This window comes from Thalassophryne amazonica, chromosome 6 (assembly GCF_902500255.1).
Source record: "Thalassophryne amazonica chromosome 6, fThaAma1.1, whole genome shotgun sequence".
NCBI classification, from domain to species: domain Eukaryota; kingdom Metazoa; phylum Chordata; class Actinopteri; order Batrachoidiformes; family Batrachoididae; genus Thalassophryne; species Thalassophryne amazonica.
In genome coordinates, this window is record NC_047108.1 from 69,752,811 (window position 1) to 69,780,062 (window position 27,252).

At 41.2% G+C, this 27,252-nt stretch overlaps 1 protein-coding gene across 1 annotated transcript in view; it reads right to left on the reverse strand.

Moving 5' to 3' along the window:
- Nucleotides 1-27,252, reverse strand: part of lrp1ab (low density lipoprotein receptor-related protein 1Ab) — a 408,853-nt gene that overhangs the window by 51,221 nt on the left and 330,380 nt on the right. Inside the window, exons 52-64 of the mRNA XM_034172428.1 lie at nucleotides 27,041-27,169; nucleotides 26,802-26,930; nucleotides 20,687-20,827; nucleotides 20,385-20,572; nucleotides 17,162-17,345; nucleotides 16,979-17,064; nucleotides 16,775-16,894; nucleotides 13,737-13,924; nucleotides 13,379-13,584; nucleotides 8,140-8,328; nucleotides 3,622-3,770; nucleotides 3,321-3,414; nucleotides 2,175-2,291 (exon numbers count right to left, since the gene is read on the reverse strand). Of these exons, the coding sequence (XP_034028319.1) occupies nucleotides 2,175-2,291; nucleotides 3,321-3,414; nucleotides 3,622-3,770; nucleotides 8,140-8,328; nucleotides 13,379-13,584; nucleotides 13,737-13,924; nucleotides 16,775-16,894; nucleotides 16,979-17,064; nucleotides 17,162-17,345; nucleotides 20,385-20,572; nucleotides 20,687-20,827; nucleotides 26,802-26,930; nucleotides 27,041-27,169 (1,920 nt within the window). The remainder of the gene's footprint in view (nucleotides 1-2,174; nucleotides 2,292-3,320; nucleotides 3,415-3,621; nucleotides 3,771-8,139; nucleotides 8,329-13,378; nucleotides 13,585-13,736; nucleotides 13,925-16,774; nucleotides 16,895-16,978; nucleotides 17,065-17,161; nucleotides 17,346-20,384; nucleotides 20,573-20,686; nucleotides 20,828-26,801; nucleotides 26,931-27,040; nucleotides 27,170-27,252) is intronic.

A 27,252-nucleotide genomic window follows, 5' to 3' on the forward strand; every position in this document is an offset into this window, starting at 1 on the left:
ACACAGATTCTGCTTTATTTTCTCCCACAGCTGTCACAAAATGGAAGCATAATAGGCCCCATTGATGGTGTGTCCCTTCTGAAGATAGTCTGCCATTATGATATCCTCAGTATCCCAGAAGACAGAGGCCATGTGCTTTCCACCAGATGAGACCTTTGGCTTTCATTGGTGAGGGAGAACCCACAAGTTTCCAATGCTTTGATTGTTGTTTGGACTACAGTTTGAAGTAATGCACCCAGGTGTTGTCCATGGTCACAAATCATTGCATTTAGTTATTGGGATCTGCCTCAAAAGCCCAAAGATTCTCCCTAGACATCCGGAACCTTGTGAGTGAGAATTGGCTATGAGAAACCTTGGGACCAATCATGCTTCAGTTCTTCCATCAGAACCGAAGGAATTCTCTCCTGGGAAATACATACAGTACTGGCTATTTATGTGACACTCACTTGCTGTTATGTCACCAAGGACCATATCATGGATCTTCTGGATCATATCGGACAAAGTGGCAGTTCTGGGTCTTCCTGTTTTGATCCATCTTGGATGCTTGTTCTGCCCCTCTTGAATTCGGCTGATCAGCATTTAACTGTAGCATAAGATGGGCCACTCTCCCCTAATGTCACTGCCAATTTCCTCATGGATCTCCTTCAGAGACATTCCCTGTTTTTGTGAAATATTGAATCATAGCACGCCCACCAGCTTTGTCCATTTTGTCTGACGCACCCCTACTTACCTCACTGAAATACTGCATCGCCAACATAGCACCAAGTGAGTCAAAATTACACACATTCTCAAGAGAAATGTTGGTTTCTCAGAATGTAAAAGATGGATGACCACGCCCTAATTTTTCTGGATCAAGCTCAAAACTTTTCAATCGCCCCTCCTAGTATATGCGGTCACGCATTTATAGTCAGAGATAGACACTTCGACACTTGCACTAATTTAATCCCTGCACCCGCATGCAATTCATAGTGCCAATGCAACCCGCTGTCCCACTGCATGCAACACTTTGTCCTGTTTACCTCTCGTTATATAAAATAATTATTTTGTAGCCGATGATGCATTTGCTGTTGGAACTTGGCTTATGAACGCATCTCTCATCGCTCCTGGAATCACAGACAAATTATCTGCAGCTGCTGCTTCTCTCGTGTGCTTCATGAGGTGGAGAACGCATTTGGAATAGTCGCAAAGGTAATTATTTATAATATTTATATTGTAATGGATTGGTAAAACAGTTGCATTTTCATTCCTTCTTATGAGTTAGATAATGTATCTGTAAAATTATATTAATTGTGGATGTAACATCTCATCATAATCGTTCAGATCCATTGCGCTGCTCTGCAGCAATGAGACGCATTGACTTGCAGTGACACGCAGTGTTTTCAAATAAGTTGCGCAATGTTCACGTTTAGTTCACAAATTTAATGTGTGACAGATATTTTGAACATTTAAACATTTTCTTTGTGCGCCTGCACGCAGCCGTACACAGCTCATACACTGGTTACTCTCTGGCACGCCAGAGTGCGTGCCAGTGCAGGGTTCAAATTCATGCAAGTGTCAAGGTGGCTTTAGTATAGCAGTCAAGCTTTAACCATTAGCATCAATTGCATCAAACATGTTAACTGCAGTTCACATCACCAAAGATTTTTGTGACTACAGTGACTATATGTGCTAATGCAACACATGAGCCCATACATATGTTTACGGTGAAGCCCATTCTGACTTTCAGGGATATGTTTCCCATGAGGCCACAGTTTTAAACCTTTCCAATGCCTTTGAAAACCTGGATCTGGGAGCCTGACTGTGATGAACTGGGATACTGTGGAGTGGTCTTGTTTTAACTGTGGGATAATTTACAAGATTTTCAAAAAAATCTTTCTTCTATTGTAAATTCAGGCATACTTTGGTAATCCCTTGGTAAACCCGTAACACTGGTGTACATGCCATGGCATCGGTGGGAGGTTTTGTGGAAACGCCCTCCTTTAGTTGAACTATGTGTGACCTATGACTGTTTGTCCACATGTCACTTGGTATAAGTCTGTCATGTTGCATGATATAGGCTGTGACCTTCTGGGACTAATAACAATGAACAGCAATAAAACATGATACTTCCATGTCTGAAAATCCAATCATTCCTGGTAACTTTCATCTCTGTGTACGTATATGCAGAAAATTACCACAGTTGGCTTCATCTGAGTTGTCCTGGCAATCGTTGTCTCCGTCACAGATGTAGGCAGGGTTGGTGCAGATGCCAGTACCACACTGAAACTGCCCCGGCCTGCACTTGAATTCCGCTATTAGAAAAGAGTTAGAGTAAGTGACGCTGTAGTACAACACTACAGAATTGTCCCTCTCTTGCTTAACCTTACTCACACTGTATCACACATACAGTATGTACAAAAAAAAAATCCACTATCCTCTCTTAAATAACCCACAATAATGTGTTAAATGTAATTTCAATGATAATTTTGACAGCTCAGCAAAACTACATTCTTAATATTTCCAGGCTATGACGAATCTGAAAATAAGTATTTGCCACACACCCACATGGCGGCCAAATATACATTTTCCCATCTGCTTCTCACCAATTTAGCAGCTTTAAAATGTGATACTCCTATGCTTTCTGGCTAAAAATATACAGTGGTAATACAGCTGACCCTTGCACCTGCCTAATTACCTTGAACTCATTTTCATCTTCCTCTATGGGATTCATCAAAAGTGATGAAATTATACTGAAGAACTTGTTTAACCCATAAACCTTTCAGTACGTGTTTTCAGTGACATGCTAATGGACAAAAAAATACCGATGGGCTGCACAACTCGACTCCAAATTTGAACATCTGATGCATTTTCATGAAATGCTCATCTCATCAGCATACATATACACTTTCACAGACAGAAATAATTATCCTGATGAACTTTTATATATAGTGGTGACTGTTCAAATAAAAATGTAGATTTTTTTTTCAAGATCAACATTTGTTCACATTATTTGTTCATATTCATGTCATAAACATTTATCATAAACAAAAAGGAACAGAAGGAAGATAAATATTGTATAGTGTCTGAAAACAGCTTAGCCAATCTGATGAAGATAGATTAAAATCATTTTTGAAAAAATGTTTTTTGAAATTTTTGAAAAATTTGTATACCATTGTGGCTCATGGACATTCCAAATGGCCACCATGTGAGTGTTAACACAACTGACGACATTGATTTCCAGATTCCCCATGTTCTAATGAGGCCAAAATTACGTATATAGGTTTCCTGATGTCCTGAACGAGTGAATGAAAAACTGTTGCAAACCTAAATCTAACACTTACGGCAGTCAGCCGGCTCATCTGACCGGTCACCACAATCATCCTCTGTGTCGCATTTCCACCAGAATGGAATGCACTTGTCATTCTTGCACACAAACTGCCAGAGGAAGAAGAAAATAAATTAACATGCTCACAGAGTGGAATACCAAAACTCCACTGATATAAAGCAGCTAGAAAATGGCAGGTAGTCAGCAGACAAACAGTAGGTCAAAGCGCTTAAACAAGTTTCAATTAAACATCAACACGTGAAAAGCTGCTTATCAACTGAAGCCATTGATACTGGTGATATTGACAGCATCTATACCTGGCTGGCGGTACAGTTAGACATGCAAGTGCGCTGATTGTTGGCCAGGTAGAAGTTGGTGGGACAGGCGCACTTGTAACCTCCTCCAGGAGAAAGGAGGCAGAGGTTACTGCAGCCCCCGTTGTTCGTCTGGCATGAATGATTGAACACTGAGAAGAAAAGGAGAAAAACCTTGTGATTGTATCACACAAGTTGGAATGTTTGTCTTGTCTGAATCCTCGTGGTTAAACACGATACTTACACAATCTCAGACTTTATGGAGCCTTTTTAAACTAGATGTTTGGTTAGCACATTGATACACTGAGCCAAACGTCTGATGCAACACCCATGTTTATTCAGGTACAAACAATATTTGAATTAGTGCAAAAAAATGACAAAAAGCTGTCATAAAATATGAAAAAAATATAAAGGGCGGACAGCTCATCTGCACAAGTCAAACTGTGGATCTGGATCATTAAAACCAGAACTTTGTGGTGCCACCTCTTGCAACACATAGAGCTTGAATTTTGTGAGGTAGAGAGGATACCAACTGTTGGTTTTTGCCTGTTTGATTCTGTTCTAGTCCCCTTAGAGTGCCTGTGACGACTTGAATGGTTCTGGAACACACTTCCTCACATGATGATCCCAAAGTTGTCAAAATCTTGAGAATATGTGGTCTATTCAAGTTACAAAATATTATTTTGTCTCAATAGCCATCTAATTGAAGATATATTCACAATAGAAGCTATTGCAAACCGTTTCTGTTACATTTGCAATCAAGCATACGAGCAGCTGTTTCTCATGGTGATTTCGACCTCATCACCCTGTAGATAAACATTATGTCAGAACAATGCCAAATGACATTTAAACACGAAAATGTTGCGTCTAATTATAGGGAAAATTTGCCAAGGATTGTGTTTGGAATTCTGCTCCAACTTGGTCGACTGGCAAAAAAAAAAAAAAAAAAGAACCTGCTTGTGCAATCAAGTGGGATGAGTGGAATTAAATGCAATCAAATTTTATTTCCCTTAGCATATTTACAACAAAAATTGTACCCCGTGCAAAAGGTGAAAGATGTTTTATGTATTTCTACATGAGGACAGCAGGCAGAGACACGCACCTCATGGAGGAATGTTGTAAGTTCATGTCCTTCAAAACACGGTGCGTGTTCTCTAGCTGGGACATCCAGGAGCAGAGATCACAACAGCAGCAGCTGTGGGTGGACACGCCCCCCCTGTCTGTTCAGCGCCCAGACCAACGTGTCACTCTGTGTTATGTGGTCATTCATTTTCATTATTTATTATGTAATTGTGTATGTAGGTATTGTCATAATTATTTATATACCTGTCCTGGCAGTGGTTTCTGTGTTTTTAATTTGTGCACTGAGCCGTCATCCAGCTGTCAGTGTGCTGCGATCAGTTGACAGGCCCCTCCCCGCGCTGCATGCTGTCAGACCTGGTTGTCCGGCCCCCATCTGATCAGATCTGTACATGCATATAGGCATTTTATGCAAGTGTGTCCCCCCAGCACACCGCATGTGTTGGAGGGAGCGGAGGGGGAGCACACGAGCACACGTGTGAGACACATGCACCACATGTATGTTGCTTTTTGCAACAGCACACTCGTGGGGTCACTTAAGACAAATTTCACATCCAGCTCGAATGTGATCAGACAGTGAACTCATCTCTGTGCTTGTTCTGTTAGACCTCAGTGCTGCTTTTGATACTGTTGACCATAAAATTTTATTACAGAGATGAGAGCATGCCATAGGTATTAAAGGCACTGCGCTGCGGTGGTTTGAATCATATTTATCTAATAGATTACAATTTGTTCATGTAAATGGGGAATCTTCTTCACAGACTAAGGTTAATTATGGAGTTCCACAACATTCTGTGCTAGGACCAATTTTATTCACTTTATACATGCTTCCCTTAGGCAGTATTATTAGACGGCATTGCTTAAATTTTCATTGTTACGCAGATGATACCCAGCTTTATCTATCCATGAAGCCAGAGGACACACACCAATTAGCTAAACTGCAGGATTGTCTTACATACATAAAGACATGGATGACCTCTAATTTCCTGCTTTTAAACTCAGATAAAACTGAAGTTATTGTACTTGGCCCCACAAATCTTAGAAACATGGTGTCTAACCAGATCCTTACTCTGGATGGCATTACCCTGACCTCTAGTAATACTGTGAGAAATCTTGGAGTCATTTTTGATCAGGATATGTCATTCAATGCGCATATTAAACAAATATGTAGGACTGCTTTTTTGCATTTACGCAATATCTCTAAAATTAGAAAGGTCTTGTCTCAGAGTGATGCTGAAAAACTAATTCATGCATTTATTTCCTCTAGGCTGGACTATTGTAATTCATTATTATCAGGTTGTCCTAAAAGTTCCCTGAAAAGCCTTCAGTTAATTCAAAATGCTGCAGCTAGAGTACTAACGGGGACTAGAAGGAGAGAGCATATCTCACCCATATTGGCCTCTCTTCATTGGCTTCCTGTTAATTCTAGAATAGAATTTAAAATTCTTCTTCTTACTTATAAGGTTTTGAATAATCAGGTCCCATCTTATCTTAGGGACCTCATAGTACCATATCACCCCAATAGAGCGCTTTGCTCTCAGACTGCAGGCTTACTTGTAGTTCCTAGGGTTTGTAAGAGTAGAATGGGAGGCAGAGCCTTCAGCTTTCAGGCTCCTCTCCTGTGGAACCAGCTCCCAATTCAGATCAGGGAGACAGACACCCTCTCTACTTTTAAGATTAGGCTTAAAACTTCCCTTTTTGCTAAAGCTTATAGTTAGGGCTGGATCAGGTGACCCTGAACCATCCCTTAGTTATGCTGCTATAGACTTAGACTGCTGGGGGGTTCCCATGATGCACTGAGTGTTTCTTTCTCTTTTTGCTCTGTATGCACCACTCTGCATTTAATCATTAGTGATTGATCTCTGCTCCCCTCCACAGCATGTCTTTTTCCTGGTTCTCTCCCTCAGCCCCAACCAGTCCTAGCAGAAGACTGCCCCTCCCTGAGCCTGGTTCTGCTGGAGGTTTCTTCCTGTTAAAAGGGAGTTTTTCCTTCCCACTGTCGCCAAGTGCTTGCTCACAGGGGGTCGTTTTGACCGTTGGGGTTTTTACGTAATTATTGTATGGCCTTGCCTTACAATATAAAGTGCCTTGGGGCAACTGTTTGTTGTGATTTGGCGCTATATAAATAAAATTGATTGATTGATTGATTGATTGATCGTCTGCTGACTGTTTTTGTGCTAATAGCGTGACTGGCCACACATTTTCTAAGTGCCAAGCGAGCGGTGTTAGATGTTTGTGTGTCACCTGGAATTTGGCTGACACCTGCCGCAAGAGGGCTCAAATGGGCTCTCACGGGGCACACCATAAGGGAGGTGATGGTCTAGTGGTTAAGGTGTTGGGCTTGAGTCCAGAAGATCATGGATTCAAATCCCCATCTGACTTGAAAATCACTAAGGGCCCTTGGGCAAGGCCTTTAATCCCCTATTGCTCCCGGTGTGTAGTGAGCGCTTTGTATGGCAGCAACCTGACATCGGGGTGAATGTGAGGCAATTCTAAAGCACTTTGAGCATCTGATGCTGATGGAAAAACGCTATATAAATGCAGTCCATTTACACTCTGTCTTTCCGTGCACAAATAGTTGTAGCAACAGGTGTATGGGGCGTTGGAGGCAGCTCCAATTTTACACTTAATGCATACGATGATTCCAGCTTCGTACTATGAGTGAAGGGGCCCTTACTGTTGTTAGCTGTACAGTTTTTCAGCCGATTGTTCTGCCATTAAGTTTTCCCAAATCCTTACAGTTTGCATTTGTGTCTTGTCAGACGATGTTAATTTTGACAGCATATTCTGGTTTAATTTTAGTCATAGTTGAAGAAAATGCTATTTAGGTTTGCTCATAATGTAGTCATCTGGATTGTTTTGGTTTTAGTCAACTAAATATCAGATTTTTGTCAATGAATTCTCAGTTCACAAAAATCTTATATTTGGTTGACTAAAACTAGACTAAAACTATCCAGATGACTAAATTATGACTAAAACTAAATGCTATTTTCTTTGACTATGACTAAAACTAACCAAAATATGCTGTCAAAATGAATACTCCTGCTATAATTTTTGAACAAATGCTTTTGTATAATTGTGTGTCTGTTACGTAGTGTATTAACTACTAAATGCATAATTTACACATTAACGACACATTAAGTAATAATCGCTTGCAGTTACTGCACTAAGAAGGAAGCTCCTGAGCTGCCACTGAACATTTCATATAAGAAAAGGTAAGACATCCTAGAAGTAGTGGTAGTAGTAGCAGCAGCAAAGTACCAGAAGAAGAAATCAATAAGACAAAATGTATTCACCCAAATTTGATAAAACAGGTATGTTTATGCACTATAACACTGCCCAAGTCTATTCCAAGGTCCTCCTGTCACATTCATAAACATATATTTCAAGCACTGAAGATTATTTCATCCAACTGCTGAATATGCTTTAGTGCTGACTTACCTTCAGGTTGTCTGTAGGGGTGGAAAATGTGGATGTCCATCGGCCGGTGCAGTGTGCTGATCAAAGTGGACTTGTTGGTGCCTAGACTCTTATGAGCCCTGTTGATGGACTTTGTCTCCCAGTCGGTCCAGTAGATGTACTCCTCAAACAGTGTCATAGCAAAGATGTGGGGGATATCTTGGTTGAGAACTGTGGGGTCACAGAATGGCAGTCACTGTTTGATGCAGTGTGGTCCCTAATGGCTGCTGCTGGTGGAATCGCCATGTACACCACGTGAAGCTGCCAGCTATTCCATCTAATATCTACAAAAAAATGTCACTGTCATTTTGTCTTGTGTGAGTGTGTATGTGCGTGCGCATGTGCGTGAATGTGCAGCAGCCTCTCTTTCATGACCGTTGTTTCCTCTCTCCGCCCATAATGCCCTGAGAATTTATTGTACACCTGTGCTCCAGCTGCTTTTGTCTTCTTGAGTACTTTTGTAAACATGACATCACATATTTCAAATGTGGTGCTAACTGGACAACACCTGTTGATGAGGCTGGACAATTTTGTAAAAAAAAAAAAGGATTTTAAACAATTAACATGGTTCACTTCCTTTAGCCTAACAGAGTAATAATAACACACCGAAGAGGAGCATGAACAGCTTATTGCTGTTATATGCCTGTGATCATTAAACACATCAGTCACGTATGACAGACGACATTAATAATGTGAGTGAGTAACTGAAAGAGAGATAGGGGACTGCACTGAAACCCAGTTACACACTTAGTATTATTGGTTATAGTACAAGAGCTACTATAATAATGTGTACACCCAAAACAAAATTACACTTAAAATGCAGCAGAAGCTATGAAATACCACCACCTACTTGTTTCAAATTGCCACCTATTTTGTCATTTGCGGAACACCCTGTCATGTATGCATTCTCTGACTTGATGAAAAAACTAGCTGTAAAACAGATGAATTAGTCATGTTATACTTAAGGATGTGTATACGTATGCACAGCATGTGTTTTGACTTTAATATTTTTATTTTGTTTATCTCATAGATTAGATTAGACAGAACTTTGATCCTTTGGGAAGACTCCCTCAGGGAAATTAGACTTCACTGTGATTTTAAAGGGCATTATTTTAGAAATTTTAGCATAAAGAAGCCTGAATTTAAAATAAATAAATACAGTAGTGTTCAGAATAATAGTAGTGCTATGTGACTAAAAAGATTAATCCAGGTTTTGAGTATATTTCTTATTCTAACATGGAAAACAAGGTACTAGTAGATTCAGTAGATTCTCACAAATCCAACAAGACCAAGCATTCATGATATGCACACTCTTAAGGCTATGAAATTGGGCTATTAGTAAAAAAAAAAAAGTAGAAAAGGGGGTGTTCACAATAATAGTAGTGTGGCATTCAGTCAGTGAGTTTGTCAATGTTGTGGAACAAACAGGTGTGAATCAGGTGTCCCCTATTTAAGGATGAAGCCAGCACCTGTTGAACATGCTTTTCTCTTTGAAAGCCTGAGGAAAATGGAACGTTCAAGACATTGTTCAGAAGAACAGCGTAGTTTGATTAAAAAGTTGATTGGGGAGGGGAAAACATATACGTAGGTGCAAAAAATTATAGGCTGTTCATCTACAATGATCTCCAATGCTTTAAAATGGACAAAAACACCAGAGACGCGTGGAAGAAAACGGAAAACAACCATCAAAATGGATAGAAGAATAACCAGAATGGCAAAGGCTCACCCATTGATCAGCTCCAGGATGATCAAAGACAGTGTGGAGTTACCTGTAAGTGCTGTGACAGTTAGAAGACGCCTGTGTGAAGCTAATTTATTTGCAAGATTCCCTCGCAAAGTCCCTCTGTTAAATACAAGACATGTGCAGAAGAGGTTACAATTTGCCAAAGAACACATCAACTGGCCTAAAGAGAAATGGAGGAATATTTTGTGGACTGATGAGAGTAAAATTGTTCTTTTTGGGTCCAAGGGCCGCAGACAGTTTGTGAGATGACCCCCAAACTCTGAATTCAAGCCACAGTTCACAGTGAAGACAGTGAAGCATGGTGGTGCAAGCATCATGATATGGGCATGTTTCTCCTACTATGGTGTTGGGCCTATATATCGCATACCAGGTACCATGGATCAGTTTGGATATGTCAAAATACTTGAAGAGGTCATGTTGCCTTATGCTGAAGAGGGCATGGCCTTGAAATGGGTGTTTCAACAAGACAATGACCCCAAGCACACTAGTAAACAAGCAAAATCTTGGTTCCAAACCAACAAAATTAATGCCTCGCAGATGTGAAGAAATCATGAAAAACTGTGGTTATACAACTAAATACTAGTTTAGTGATTCACAGGATTGCTAAAAAAGCAGTTTGAACATAACAGTTTTGAGTTTGTAGCGTCAACAGCAGATGCTGCTATTATTGTGGAACTGTATTGCGGAATTGTATTACTCTGGAACGATTTGCCTCTCCACGTTCAAACAGCCCCCACAGTGGAGTGTTTTAAGTCTCGTCTGAAGACCCACTTTTATTCCCTGGCTTTTAGCTCTGCGTGAGTTGTATGGTCCTCTGTTGTCTTTTGGCCCAGTGTTTTATTTATTTATTGTTTTATTGTTTTTATGTCTATTTATTAGTATCTGAGTTGGTTTATTGTCTTGTATAGTTTGTATAATTATTTTTCTGTGCAGCACTTTGGAAACTGTTTTGTTGTTTAAATGTGCTATATAAATAAAGTGGATTGGATTGGATTGTGAACACCCCCTTTTCTACTTTTTTTTTTTTTTACTAATAGCCCAATTTCATAGCCTTAAGAGTGTGCATATCATGAATGCTTGGTCTTGGATTTGTGAGAAACTATTGAATCTACTGGTACCTTGTTTCCCATGTAACAATAAGAAATATACTCAAAACCTGGATTAATCTTTTTAGTCACATAGCACTACTATTATTCTGAACACTACTGTAAATAATTTAAACAACCTGAATTATGTTTTTTAAATTTGATGTCATAAAAAAATTAAACCGTCTTAACAGCTCAAGGATTCACTAACGTTCGAGCTCAAGGGCTCACAAATCTCCGAGCACCACTGTATCAGTGTGCTGGGCGACGAGTGCTATGCCTCATTATATTTACACTGTAATTGCAGTTGTTCTGCTTACATGCATTTGTCATTTTGTATTTGTAGCTGGAACATTATGGAAATGTACAAGTTTAAAACACTAGTACACATGCATCATCACACACATGCAAAACATTCACATCAAGCCCCAGTTGAAAGCACAATTAGCTGGCTACAGTTTCAGCACAGAACTAAAGTGGTTAAACAATAAAACTTTTATTGTTGTTAGATAGTAATAGATTTACAACGTGAGGCTGAAATGAAATGTGAGGGAGGTTAGTATGAGGCGCCCATTAGTCCACTCTTATCTGAAGTTCAAATGGCTAACAAATGGCCAGCACATGCGTGCATGTGTGTGTGTGTGTGTGTGTGTGTATATATGTAAAGTCTGGTGAACATCTTGACACACCACAAGTTATTTTTAATAAATTATGATTTTAAATCTGTCAACATATTGAATATAAAATGTTTTGTTCGTTTCTCAAAAAGAATGAACTTTTTAAGATTTTATTACAAACACCAAGTTTAGTTTGCTCTATGATTTATCAGATAAAGCTGTCATTGCAGCTAGCTGTCAGTCCCAACACGCTGCTGGGATCAGCACTCTTTCCCGATGGGAACAATGACAGATGTTCAACATGCTCTAAACTATCAGACCTCTGCCTCAGCACAAAGCTCTGAGCTGAGAATGACAGAAAGCACTATCTCAAACATGCAATCAGAAGCTTTTATGTTATGTAAATACTTGATCTAAGCTCTGCCATGTAACTGACAGGGTACCACGGCTATTTTGAGGCATAAAACCTTGAGGTAATGTTTTATATGCAACATGTTCTTGCAGAAACTTCACTAAATGTGACAAATTTGACTAACAATGTTCCCTGTACTGGAGAATTCTTCTTGTGCACTAAGCTGGCTGACAATGTCGACTATTGTAGCGAGCATGCTAAACAGCTGAGAGGCATTCAGATGCCATATATTCTAGTGTCCTCAGTGATCACAACAATCTCTTCTATTCAACTATCTCACGCCCCCAGGCCTAATATGGCTGCAGGAGTCCAGCCAACAATCTGACTGGCCTGCTTAAGCACTGCAGTACTGATAAAATTATGTGTATGACAGTTTGATGCTCTGCTCTTGCAGTGAAAAAACAAAACTTAGCCGCAACATTTAACCACAGCAGAACCCAGTCTGAACATTTACTTGTAGCTAAGTGGTTAGTGCATTTGGTTTCAGTGCGGAAGGTCCCCGGTTCAAACCCCACCTCTGCCACATTTCTCCATGTAATGTGGAGTTGTGTCAGGAAGGACATCCGGTGTCGTAGACCGAACGGTCCCCCCAAATAATCGATCCTCCTGCCTTCACTGTGCATGCGTCATTTCGCAACGTCAGTGGCAACTGCCCTCCAGTCATCATCTATCTCAGCGACAGATATCTGAAGCTTTTGTACAACAATCATTTCCACATATATTCAGCATTATTTCATCATAAAAGACAGGGGAAGTGATCAGAGCGCACAGCAGCACATCTGAGTCTGACTCTCTACACCCAAAGCAATCAAAGGGAATAATGTGATTATTAACCATCAGATGACAAAGTAAAACCTCTTAAATCATTCTAAAGTCAGTTTTAAGCAGAAACGAGGCAATAATTTGTGAATCGCTGCTGATGCTCTGAAATGACACATGCGCAGCGAAGGCGGGGGGGACCGTTTGGTCTACAATACTGGCACAAAACGTCTGCCAAATCAACATGCTGACCCACCCACTTTGGATCTGCTGTGGCGACCCCATGCAAAAACAAGGGAGCAGGCGAAGGCACTTACTTTTTACTTTAGTATTTACATACAAATGCAGTTTTCATTCATGAACAACCCAAACTGTGACTGAATTATCATACTGTGCCCGATATAAGGCAGTAGGGAGTTTTCACGCACTCATAAAAGGCCAAGGTCCTTAATCTACTGAATCATAAACATATGTAGGTTATACTCTAGACTACAGTATGGATATAAATGAAGCAAGGAGCACTTTCAACAATAAGTCACAAGAGTGCAGGTATAAAGGAAACAATGGAGAGTCTGCATTTGCATGGGGGTTTGTGTCCTGTTACCTGTGTGTCTGCCGGTCCCATCCAGACTAGCAAACTCAATGTAGTCTTCCCGGGCATCAGCCCAATATATCCGATCATTGATGAAGTCCAGTGTAAGTCCATTGGGCCAGGTGATCTTATCCTCTATGATGACACTTCGGTTGGTGCCGTCCATCCCAATTCTCCCAATATGGGGACTGTCGCCCCAGTCAGACCAATAGAGATACCTAAGCCCATGATCGTTTTACAGGTTAACAAATAATAAATAATTCATGAAATCTAAGTTCACATTCAAAAAATAGATAGGCAGTCAGGTGGGTTGTAAAGTTTTACAGCATTTAGTTGATCAGTTTAACATAATATTACTCATATTTCTTACCCGTTGCGTACATCCACAGCCACAGCACGTGGTTCCTTCAAGCCATTGTTCACCAAAACTGTCCGATAGGCACCGTTGAGTTTTGACACCTCAATGGTGTCCCGGCCCTTATCACACCAGTAAAGGTTCCCACCTACCCAGTCCACTGCTAAACCATCCGGGTTACTCAGGGAGGTCCGATGTAATACCTGTCAGGTAAGTCAGATACAGTATTGCACTTTTCTCTCTTTCTCTGTTAGACTTCAAGGTTTTGCTAACATTGATGACACAGAACATAAGCACACCCTCTAATCTCCCAGAACATATGGATGCTTACAGTGGCTTGCAAAAGTATTCAGCCCCTTGGTATTTCCCACATTTTAATTTGTTTATGGCATTTCAAATACAAAAAGTAAATCAGGCTTCTCAATATAAAAATTTCTAAAATTATCTTCCTTAGACTCAAAGTGAAAACAATTCTCTACAACTTGATATAAATTAATTAAAAATATAAAAGCCAAGATGATGGGTTGCATAAGTAATCAACACCTTTGGAATAATACCTGTAAATAATCAGTTTAATTGCCAGTTTTCTTCAGACAAGTCAGGAGATGGATACATGAACATAGAGGAGGGTCTTCTTTCACTAAAACATCAAATCTAGCTTTGATCTCAGATGTACCTTCCGGCAAATTATAGCTGAACGTTCAGGTCTTCTTTTTAAGAAAATCCTCCTCTGCTCCACTTCATCATGAAGCTGTATAACTGGGGATATAAAATCCAAAACTTGCACTGTGCATAATTTCTCCAATCACAGCCACAGAACCCTATAACGTCTTCTGTGTTGTCTAGGTGTCTTGGTGGCTTTGCTCACTCTTCTCCTTCTTGCACAGTCACTCAGTATTTGAGAACTGTCTACTCCACACAGATTCACCATAGAGTGCCATATTGTTTGTATTTCTTCATAACTGATGTAAATAAAGTCCAAGGCATATACAGTGACTTGGAAATGTTCATGTATCCATCCCCTGACTTGTCTGAAGAAAATTGGCAATAAAACTGATTATTTACAGGTATTATACCAAAGGGGCCCATTACTTATGCAACACATCATCTTGGTTTTTATATTTTTAATTCATTTATATCAAGTTGTAGAGATTTACTTTCAGCTTGAGTTTAAGGAAAATAACTTCAGAAATTTTTATATTGAGAAGCCTGGTTTACTTTTTGTTTTAAAATGCCATAAACAAATTAAAATGTGTGAAATACCAAGGGGCTGAATACTTTTGCAAGCCACTGTACGTACCCTCACATGCTCTGTGTTCACAATCTGTAGGTTTATTCTGTGACAGCATGGTACAACACTGTTGCATATCATGCTCCTTTGTCCAAAGCAATATTCTTACTAAGATTAGATATTCAACTTCTGTTGAGTCCTTGAAATCAAGACTCAAAAGACATCTTTAATCTGATTTCTATAATTAGCAACGTTTGACCTTATTTTATTATTTCAAATTTTAAGATAGCCTAAATGTACAGCCTAGTGTCCAAATCACTGATATTGTACACTTATAATTACCATATTTTCCAGACTATAAGGTGCACTTTTTTACTGTTTGGCTGGTGCTGTGACTTATTTTTCAAAGCGACTTATACATCAACAGCACACTGCATTATCATCGACAGGCCACATCCCCACACTCCCTGCTCCACCCACAGTTGAAAGCTGTGCTCAGCCAATGAAGAGCTGGAAAATATCAGAATGAAATATTTAGATGTGCTGAGACTGAGGAGTGCAACAGCCACATGTTGAGTGAATGGATGGGGTGTGACCTACACCACAAGATGGACAATAAACTGGCGCATCACAGAATCATAACAACGACCTGAAGAGCCACTTTCACAGGTGGGGCTATGACACTGGCGAGGCTGATATTAAATACAAAATCTCAAGAATAGCGTAGTACCCTCCCTAGGTCTCTGAACCATCCCAATAACTCTAGACATTGGATTCTTGGGCTTGGCCTCAATATGCACTATTTACTACTTGTTCATAACTGCTTGTAACCTTGTAACTGTTAGAATGGCCTAAGCAATGGGTCACTCCTGTGAGTCTGGTCTGCTTGAATTTTCTTCCTCAAAAATGCCAGAGGGGGCTTTTCTTCTTACCACTGCGGCCTATGTGTGTGCTCAGCGGGGTGTTGGTAAGGTGACCTTACCTGTGTGAAGAGCCTTGAGGCAGCTTTCTTGTGATTTGGCACTTAAACTGAATTAAATTAAAGTGAGAGCAGGTAGACATGAAATCATCCAGGGCAGGTGCCCTCCAGGAACAGATTTGAGCATGCAATAACAATTAACCATTAGCTTCTGCTTGTTAACGTGGTGTCTGCATTATTATGAATAAAAAATGTTAGTGAGAAAATATCCTCCCATAACATCTAAAAATAGAGCGTAAGTTGGAATTAGGTGGAACTGTCCTTTATTATACAGTCAGTTACATCACCATGCGCAGGTAATTGCCAAGGAGGTGAATATAAATATTTTGCTGGCAGGCCTTGTTGCATGAAGCTATAGCACTATGTTTCAAAAATAAATGCAACGTATACACTGATGTGGCCTACATATGTTGTTTTCCTCTTCATGATGCCTTTTTTTTTGACTGATGTGTCTAATATTACAGTGCGCGATTTTGTCTGGAAAATACAGTATGCTCTTTAACATACTGTATCACTGTATCAATCAACATTGTATGGCACTTTGGAACAATGTATTGGAAAGTCTTAAATGTAAAACATTATTATTATAGTTAAAACATAGAAAGGAAATAATGCAAAACAGCTCCTAAAATAGTGAAGTCAGAATGTCTCCATTGCCCCCTAGTGGTTGGTTAGAGCACAGGTCATTAATTGCACCACCTCCAAGCAAGTAAAAGAGACAAATTAAAACAAATATTCAAACTATGTCTCATTATTTTTTCTTAAAAACGTGTTGAGGTAATTTACTCCTATTACATTTTACACAGACAGAATAAATCTGAGCATATGACTGTCTTCACTGACCTCCATGTTGCTGCCATTCATTCGCATACGTCGGATCATGCTGCCTTGGGTAGTCACATCTGTCCAGTAGATCATCTGTTCTGCATAGTGAAAGTCTAGCGCAACTGCATTGTTCAGACCCTGCAAAAGGCAGTATTAGCAGGTTCTTATAGTGTAACTATAAGAATGTCAAGCGGTTGTTGATATGTAATATGTGTGTCTTACCTGTTTTATGAGAGTATAGTTGGAACCATCCAGGTTGAGTTTTCTCAAATAGTAACGATTAGCAAAGATGAGGTACGGCTCCTCTTCTGCACATGAAAAGAAGACAAAAACCATATGTTTAAGAATTGATTTGACTAATACCAACTGCTTATGTAGTGTCCAGGAGACAGCATCCTGTCTTACCTGATGTGGACTTGCAGATGGTGGGATCATTGGGGCTAAGTTCAAAGCCATCCACACACAGGCAGTGGAAGCTGCCATGTGTGTTGATGCAGCGCTGAGAGCAGGGGTAGGTAGTTGTGCACTCGTCTATATCCACACACGTTTTCCCATCCCGCTTCAGCTGGAAACCAGGGTGACACCTGCACTGAAGGGGCCAAGCGCACAGAAGACATGTCAGTACCTCACGAGCTACACATTCATCCATATCTGACTTTTTATCTGGACTCATCAGAAAAACTTGTGAAATGGAATTGCTCAATAAAGTGTAACACATGAAAACACATTTTTGATATATCAAGATCAGCGCAAAATTTATTTGCAGCTGTGAAATACACTGTATAAATAGCTGTTAAAGAGTCACCCAGGTGAAGTTTTTCAGAAGTCAAAGAAACTAGACTTGCTGTTTTGCTTTTAAAGACATTTCAAATGGCTTGTTCAGTCTAAAGTAAACTGATCTGGAAACCATAACTTTCCACAAGGGGAGTGATTCTGCTCCTAATGGAACAAGTTCATCATTTATCAGTTCTGAAGGGTTATGACTTTGGATCTCAAAGAGAATTATGGGTAATCAAATAATGCAGAAGTGTTATGATATATCGGCATGATGCCCTCTAAACAGTGCAACAGATCTGTGGCAAATCAAAACAAGGTGATTGGAGAAATTTAACAGTGAGATCTGGTGATGGGCTGGAAACATCAATAAATGGGGCAGATAGAAGACCTTAATTCTTAAATCAAACATTGAGGAATGAAGATGAATTTCAGCACACAGTAAGCACAGGTAAAGGCCTTCTTTATGATAAAGTGTCCTCTGGAGAGAGATGATAACATAGTATGCTTGGATAATGCTGAAAACTGTTTGAGAATGATAAAAAGCACGCACTCATAAAACAATCTCTCTATGCCGGTCAAGACCATGCAGACATGCAGCAACAAGAACGTGAAAACAAGCATTTACACCAAAGGAGCAACTTGGATGAGTGAATCAACATCTTGACAACTAAAACAACATGTCGAGTTGCTTTTGAGTTCTGTATAAAACGCTATGACTGCAAGGTCACAGGACCAGAATATCAATATGATGAATTTCTTTTGTTATCCTCAGCATTTATTTCATGTGCCAGGATTTTGTTTTTAATCAACAACATTGTATGGTTTTATGTTTTGAATGCAAAGAATAAAATTAAAACAGGAGTGCTCTGAGAGCACAATATCCCCTGCTGGCAAATGCTGCTACAGGCACTGTACAAGCGCTGGCTACATTCTGATAACATTTCAATGACTTGTACCAGTATTTCTGAAATCCATCCTAAATGTCAGGAATTGATTTCAGAATGCAGACACTAACTCATGAAACTAACAGTGTCTAGGTTTGTTAATCAAGGGCCACAACTCTGCTAAAATGTGTCAATCTTGTACAATATTACAACGTGCATATTACCAACCTATAACAATGATTTGTACCAAGTTACATGAAATTTCATCTAAAAGTGTGAGAGGAGTTGATTACAGAATGCAGGCACCCATTCATGGAACTGACAGAGTATAGATTGGGTAATCAAGAGCCAAACTCTGGTAAAATGGGCAAAACTCAAACAATATGATAATATGCACCTTACCAACCTATAACAAGGACTTGTACCAAGTTTCAAGAAATTCCTTCCAAAAATGTAAGAGGAGTTGATTTCAGAATGCAGGCATCCACTCATGAAACTGACGGAATCTAGATTCGTCAATAAAGGGCCATAACTCTGGTAAAATTGGCCCAACTTGAACGATATGATAATATGCGAATTACCAACCTATAGCAAGGACTTGTACCAAGTTTTATGAAATTCCTCCTAAAAATGTGAGAGGAGTCGATTTCAGAATGCTTATACCCTTTTTGGGGAAGGACAGAAATTGCCATGAAATAATCCTCCTACAGCATGGTTGACTTATGTGCTTGTGTGGTAAAAGTGAAAATGACTTCAGGTTAGGTGAGGAAACATGCGATGGTGCTATGGACCACCGCATCCATCACACCGTGGAACAGGCTTGGGTCCTGAACGGCAACCACCGAGGCAGACAACTGGTCCATCACCACCTCTCAAAAGGAGCCATCTATTTACCACAACAAAGCAGAATGTGACCTTTCCTTTGGCCTTTTCCAGTTGTTGTGGTCCTCAACACTGAGGCACCTCCATGAAGGATGATGCCCAGAGAAAGGTGTCACATGGCCAAAATGTCATCTCACTGAGTGTATGGCTGTGAGACTTGGATATCAATTAGTGACCTAAGACAGGAAACATTAGAACTCTCAACAGTTGGACCTTCATTCTCCTGTAAAGCTGCTGGGATCACCAAACATCTCTGTTCCAGCTGTCATGACAACACATGGGTAAGTCCTGATAAATACTGCCATTCATTGTTTTCTTGAATTCAATATTGGCAGAATGTGATCCATTTTTTTTACTTCTTTCTACATTTCTATTAAGCATACATTTCATTCGCCACATCACAGTGCACACATTGGAAGATAATGTAAACCTGCCTAGTCTCAAAATTTCTCAAAATTTGAGAAACTGAATCAAAGGACACGGTAAAGAGTCTTTCTTTTAAACATCGACAACGGCTTCACCTGCTGCTTCAAATGATCACAGACTGTAAAATGTAAGGCCACTTTAGTATCACACTTTGAAATCTTTTATTACTGTGTAAGTTTGCACATAATTGCAAGTTAGTATGTGGTCAAAATAAATAAGTGCAAATGGATCATGACAGTTGTGCAGATACCGGTTTCAAATAGTGATTGTAGTACCGTCAACACTTTTGCTGCTTTAAAGCTGAATAATTTCATTATTTCAAATGGTACATAATAAATTGCAAGTGAAGATTTGGCTGCAGCCACAACACTGCAGGCATGAGAGTTCACAAAGAGTTCAAGCTGTTCTAAGACTGGACTCCTTTCTAGAAAGAGAGTAAAAACATGTTTTCCTCTTACATAACCACATGCCTGAGCTTTTATTTAAGGACCTCCTCAACCACTAATACACACTGCTATTATGGCGAACATAACTGAGCACCAGACATGAGATTTCTCCTCATGTAGACCACTAAAGTCTGTAGGTTCAAAGATTAAACTCATTTCTGAAGTTCTACCAAGTGCTATCGTAGAGACTGACTCAAATGTTACTTAACTTACCTTAAAGCCAATCTTGAGGTCATCACAGAGCTGTGAGCAGCCGCTCAGCTTACTGTTCAGACACTCATTGATGAAGCAGTTGAGTTCATCGGAGCCGTCTCCACAGTCGTCATTACGGTCACACAGCAGAGTCTCATTCAAACACTTTCCGTTATGGCACGTAAAGGCCGACTCATTACACGTCTTCTCTGAAATCACACGTGGCACATTAAATTAGTGCCAGTTCGATTCAGGATGGCCTGTCTCACCACCACATTTTCCATATTGTTCACACCTCATTTTCAGTACAGCCTGATCCATACCTGAGTCAGTACAACGAGGGTTCTTGGGGGCTTCATCAGAGCGATCCTGACAGTCAAACTCTCCATCACACTCCCATTTCTTCTGGTTGAGGCAGCGACCATTGGCACAGCGGAACTCATCTGGACCACACGTTGGGTATTCTACACCAGAACAACAATACAGTCACGCTTGACCTCAGCTACGGGTGGCGATACAGCTAAAACATTCATAAATCAGGTTCTCGTGTCTTTGTTTTACTATGACAGAAATAATCAAGAATGCCTTTTTACCCACATTTATTCACAAAGTTTCACAGTATTCTATCAATGGCTGACAGAGGAACAGTGATTTACAGAAGCTGTGTCACTGACCAAATCTTATTTTCTGCATTACTCAACTTTTTTTCCTGTCTGCATATATAGTGATGGTAAATGCCAAACTGGCAGAACTATTTATATACATATATACACATACGAGGTCTCTTAGATAATAAACCGACCCTTTTATTTTTTTTTTTAACTATATGGATTTGAATGACATGCGATTACACCAATCATGCTTGAACCCTCGTGCGCATGCGTGAGTATTTTCACGCGTGTCGGTGACGTCATTTCCCTGTGGGCAGGCCTTGAGTGAGATGTGGTCCCGCCCTCTCGGCTGAATTCCTTTGTTTCACACGCTGCTCGAGACGGCGCGTGTTGCTTTATCAAAATTTTTTCTGGACCTGTGAGGAATATCCGAGTGGACACTATTCGAGAAATTAAGCTGGTTTTCTGTGAAAAGTTTAACGGCTGATGAGAGATTATGGGGTGTTTCTGTCGGTGTAAGGACTTCCCACGGAGCGGGACGTCCTGCAGCGCTTCCAGGCGCTGTCGTCGGCCTGTTTCGAGCTGAAAACATCCTAATTTAAGGCTTAATTCACCCAGGACATCGTGAGAGAACAGAGAAGATTCAGAAGAGGCCGGCATGAGGAATTTATGCGGACATTCCACTGTTTAAGGACATTTTTTTAATGAAAGACGTACGCGCAAATTCGCCGAGTCGTTTCCGTGACGACTTGGCAAATCTGTGTGCGCCGCGACAGGATAAACACCTCCGTGTTGAAAACCATTTGTAGAATTCAGGCGGCTTTTAATGGCTTTCAACAAGTGAGTAACTGAGAAATTGTTTAACAGCTTGGGCATGTTCCAACTTGCCCGTTAAGATTTCCAACGGAGGTGTTTTTCCTGCCGCGACCCCCCGCGGTCGGGTCCAGCCCGACATGCGACTCTGCCCGCACGTTCTTTCATTACAAAATGACCGTTAACAATGGAATGTCCGAATAAACTCCTCATGCCGACTTCTTCTGAAAGTTCTCTGTTCTCTGACGACTTACTGCGTCAACAGAGCCTGAAATGTGGAAGTTTTCAACTTGAAACGGCGAGACGCTGCCGCCTCGAAGCGCAGATCGCCGTCAGGCGCCGTGGACCGTCCTTAAAGCGACACTACCAGACCAAAATCTCTCATCAGCCGTTAAAATTTTTTACCGAAAACCAGCTGAATTTATTGAATGGTGTCCACTCAGTTGTGCCTTACAGTTTTGAAAAAATTTTTATCAAACAAAGCAACAGTCTCTGAGCCATTCCTAAACAATGAAAAAAATCGACGAGCGGGTGGACGACTCCTCACTCAAAGACTGCCCACAGGCGAATGACGTAACCGACAGGCGTGAAAAAACTCTTGCATGCCCACGAGGGTTCAAGCATGTCTGATGTAATCACACGTGATTCAAATCCATATGGTTTTTGAAAAAAATAATAAGGTCGGATACTTTTCTAATAGACCTCGTATATCCAATTTGTTCTTACAAGACAGATAGCATGTAGTGCATGAGTGAACATGGTGTGCGTGTGTGACCTTCTGCCCTTCCTGATCTGCCTATAACATTTTATTTAAAGCTAACAAATAACTTCTATCAGGAATGGCTGACCACCAAAACAAGATGAAGACAGACAAGAACAAAAGACAAGTGGTGACAGTAATAACTGTGAAGTGATGAAACGTGAGACACCAAGGAGACGAAACCCCAATGATACAACATACTAGGACAAACAACCACATATGAATGAATGATCTCCCTGCGTCAATAAAACAATCAGATTCTGTGGAAACTTTCAAGTCCAGACTTAAGACGCACTTATTTTCCCTTTCATATGGCTAGCATACTGGTACAGTTTTGTTTTACGCTTTCTACTCTTTTAATTCATGTTAATAATTGGAGCAGGCCGCTGCCTCAACTTCACCTGAATTCTGGGTCTTTTAGTGAAGCTTAGGGCTAGCGGCCGGCAATCACCTTAGTATTTCTTCTGTTTTTCTTGTTGATTAATGCTGGCAAATTATACAGTATTTTTTGTCTTTCTGATGCCTGATTCTGTTTTTTCTCTGTTTAAGGTGCAGCTCCATCCAGAGATGGGAGTTGTGTTTATGTTGGCGATCCTCCTGTCCTGTGCATCAACAGCAATTCTTGTATATTTGTCCGTGAATTGTTCTGTGAATTATTTCTGTAATTTATGTTTGTAGCATGGCCCAATCAGAGGGTCACCCCTTTGAGTCTGGTCTGCTTGAGGTTTCTTCCTCAGAGGAAGTTTTTCCTTACCACTGTTGCTCTGGGGGTTGGTAAGGTTAGACCTTGCCTGTGTGAAGCGCCTTGGAGCAACTCTGTTGTGATTTGGCGCTATATAAAGGAAATAAATAAAAACAAATAAATAAATAAAATGAACCAGTAGTGACAGCAACAGTCTGTTGTCTAGTTAGTGAGTGTTCATACCCTAGTCTAGGACACCAGAGTCTCAATCCCCTTGAGAACACCCAAAACCGAACTGTGGTGACGGACACAAACACCTGACCATCCACACACAGAGACCCAGATCACAGCTAAATATCCGATCACTACTGTGACCGGTGTGTTGGGCCAAGGCAAAAGTACAGAACCTTACCATATGACGTGGACCACTCCGGCATGCCAGGAGCCATATGGTGATTGCATACAACTGATGGAAATGGGTCTAGGATGCAGGGCTCCAGGAAAACAAGGAGAAAATGGACAGTAGAAGGGCACAGGGGCCAGGAATGGCACCCACCAGGTCCACCGGGGCAGCCCGATGAACGGCTCAGACAGAACCAAAATGCACCCCCACACTGAACTCCCCCTCACGGAGGCACAGGAAGCAACCTCACACACAAGGGGAAGCACACAGGGCGCCGGTGTAGGCCCACAAAAGGGGGCCAGCACGACCAAACCCCAAGCCTGGGGAGGGACCACCGAGCCAACGACGGCGAGATCCGGCCCCCAGACAAGGGGCGGGACCAAAACCCCTGACTCTAAATTGGTGAATGTGTCTACTAAATGTGTAGAAATGAAGCGTATGTATTAAAAGCAGGGCAGGAGCGGCGGATGTACAGTGTACTGCTGCGCCACAGACTGCCTTGCAAATCTATCACCAACACCTGACCGTGAATGTATATGAACCCTATAATGTGCATGCAAGTACTGAGCTAGTAAAGTGCATTAAAAGGGTGTGACACGTGAGGCCTAACCCCAGGCAGTCGGCGGAAGGGAGAGGCACGGTGCAGGGAGTAGGCCGCACACCCCGGCCCCACCGGACCCCGCATCCCTCAACTTAATTGCTTAGTTGTGTGATTTGACGTGATTCTTCACTGGGCAGCAGTTCATCCTCTTTCATAAGTCTTTTCTACTGCCACACATGTATGTCACAATAGTGGCTTGTTGGGCTCCAACCATTGACTGGTTGACTGGTTAAGACCCTTTCACACCGGGTCTGCATAGCGTTGCATTGTGCTACGTATCTATTATGCAGGAATGGCTGCATATGTTGCGCACAGGGGGGAAGCTTTGGCCCACCTCTTCTTCTGTGGTTTGGAGGCTTCACTGAGAGCAAAGTTCAGCACAGTCCAACGGGATGAATAAAATCTAGCAATGCAAAACCTAAAATAATTTTTTGCCGGACTGATGTAGGGTAGCGTACAATTGCGGAGGCATGGTGTAGAGTAGCGCGGTGTTAACGTAGACTTGCATACAGTAGCAGAGTGTTCAATTCAATTCAATTTTATCAATTTATATAGCGCCATCTCAGGACAGAGTCGCCTCAAGGCGCTTCACACAACACACAATTCATAGCAGCACAAAGTGAATTAAAATTGAAAAGGGCACAATAAAAAGGTAAAACATAGTAGAATAAAAAGAAATTACAAAGCAAACATAAAAACATAATAAATGAACAATAAGACAGTCTAAAAAAGTGGGTCTTCAATCTTGATTTAAAAGTCGGACTGTGTCGGACAGCCTCATAGCTGCAGGTAGATCGTTCCAGAAAACAGGGCCATGGTAAGAGAAGGCTCTATACCCCACAGACTTTTTATTCACCCTTGGAACACACAAGGGCTGCGCCGGTACGTAGGGTTTGACCAAGCCCGCCAGGTAGGAAGGAGCCAGTTCATGAACAATTTTATACACCAGCAACAGGACTTTAAAATACAATCTGGCAGAAACCGGAAGCCAATGAGGGGATGCCAGAATGGGTGTAATGTGGTCAAACTTTCTACTTTGTGCCAGAAGTCTGGCAGCAGCTTTCTGCACTAATTCAAGACCCCTACTACTGGACTGCGGCAGACCAGAAAATAAAGCATTGCAGTAATCCAATCTAGAAGAGATAAATACATGTATCAGAGTCTCAGCATCAGCCATAGACAGGATGGGACAAATCTTCACTATGTTTCACAGATGGAAGAAGGCAGTCCTCGTAATATCTCTAATGTGGAGTTCAAAGGACAACATAGGATCAAAAAGTACCCCAAGATTCCTCACTTTGTCCGTATGATGTATAATACACAAACCCAAACTAAGCGCCAGCTGGTCAAATTGATGCCGATGTCTGGCTGGACCAAGAACCATCATTTCAGTCTTATCAAAGTTTAAGAGTAGGAAGTTACTAGACAACCACCTTCTCACTGATGCAAGGCAATCTTCTGAGGATTTTATATGGTTAAGATTACCAGCAGTTATTGCCATGTACAATTGAGTATCGTCAGCATAACAAAAAAGGCAATCCCATAATGCTGCAGAATATGCCCAAGGCGCGCTATATAATGGGAGAAAAGCCACGGGCCTAACACAGACCCCTGTGGAACCCCAAATGTCATGTCACCAAGGCCAGAGGTAGTGTTATTATACACAACACAATGAGAATGATTGGACAGGTATGACATCAACCAAGCAAGGACACTTCCAGTAATCCCAAAATATGTTGCGTCCAGTGCTCTGCGCCGAATGTCTACCCCAGTCATCCGGACCTATGCTTTTTCCCATAAAGGCCCGATTGGTGGATTGCTGCAGAGATGGTTGTCCTTCTGGAAGGTTCTCCTCTCCCCACAGAGGAATGCTGGAGCACTGACAGAGTGACCATCAAGTTCTTGGTCACCTCCCTGACTAAGGTCCTTCTCCCCCGACTGCTCAGTTTAGAGAGTCCTGGTGAATCTGAACATCTTCCATTTACAGATGATGGATCAACTGAATTTACCCCAATTAAGCTAGAAACATCTCAAGGATGATCAGTGGAACAGGATGTAGGATGTGGACTTTTTTCACATTGTCATTATGGGGTATCGTGTGTAGAATTTTGAGGGGAACAAAATAACATAACAAAATGTCGAAAAAGTGAAGTGCTGTGAATACTTTCCAAATGCACTGCATATTTATATGCCCTGCGATAGACTAGCATCTTATCCAGGGTGCGCCACGCCTCATGCACTACGACTGCTGGGAAAGGCTCCGGCTCCCAAATCCCCCACCCCGTAGTGATCCTAAACTGGAATAAGCGGGTATAGAATACTGATGCAAGATATCTTCCTCTGTTAATATGTTTGTCTTTAACTTCTCTATCACATATGAAGATTCAAGGACAGTGGGTGCCTTATATTTTGGACAACTTAAAGCCCAGTAAGACATCCTGTTATACACTGTCAGTAATATTGAGGTCAACCTAAATTCTCTCTCAACCTATTTTGGAACCTCAGTTTTCTACCATTCCACTCAGGCCCTCAGTTATCTCCCACAAAAATAAAACATACACTACTCACCACATTCTAGGGACTCATCTGAGCCATCAGAGCAGTCAATGTCATGATCGCACACGAAGTGCTTGGGAATACACTGTCTGTTTTGGCACATGAACTCATTCTCGACATCACACGTGCTGTTTGTGTACACTAGAAGTGAAACAAAACACATTTTTGGTCAACGGGCAAGAAACAGTCCTGTAGGGTTTCTGACCTTCAAGGCACAAAACAGACAGATTTGGTGTAACTGTTTGACTCACTGCAGCCAGCCTTCACACTCTCATCAGCTCCATCAGGACAGTCTTTGTCTCCGTCGCACTTCCAGCGTTGAGGCACACACATGTTGGAACCCGGGCACTGGAATGCCTCAGGACTACAGGTCTTGGATTCTGTGGGAGTTGATGATGTAACATGAAGAAATGTCTCTGCTGGCTGTGGAAGAAAGTACTTCCACGGTGGTGAGTGTAATTAA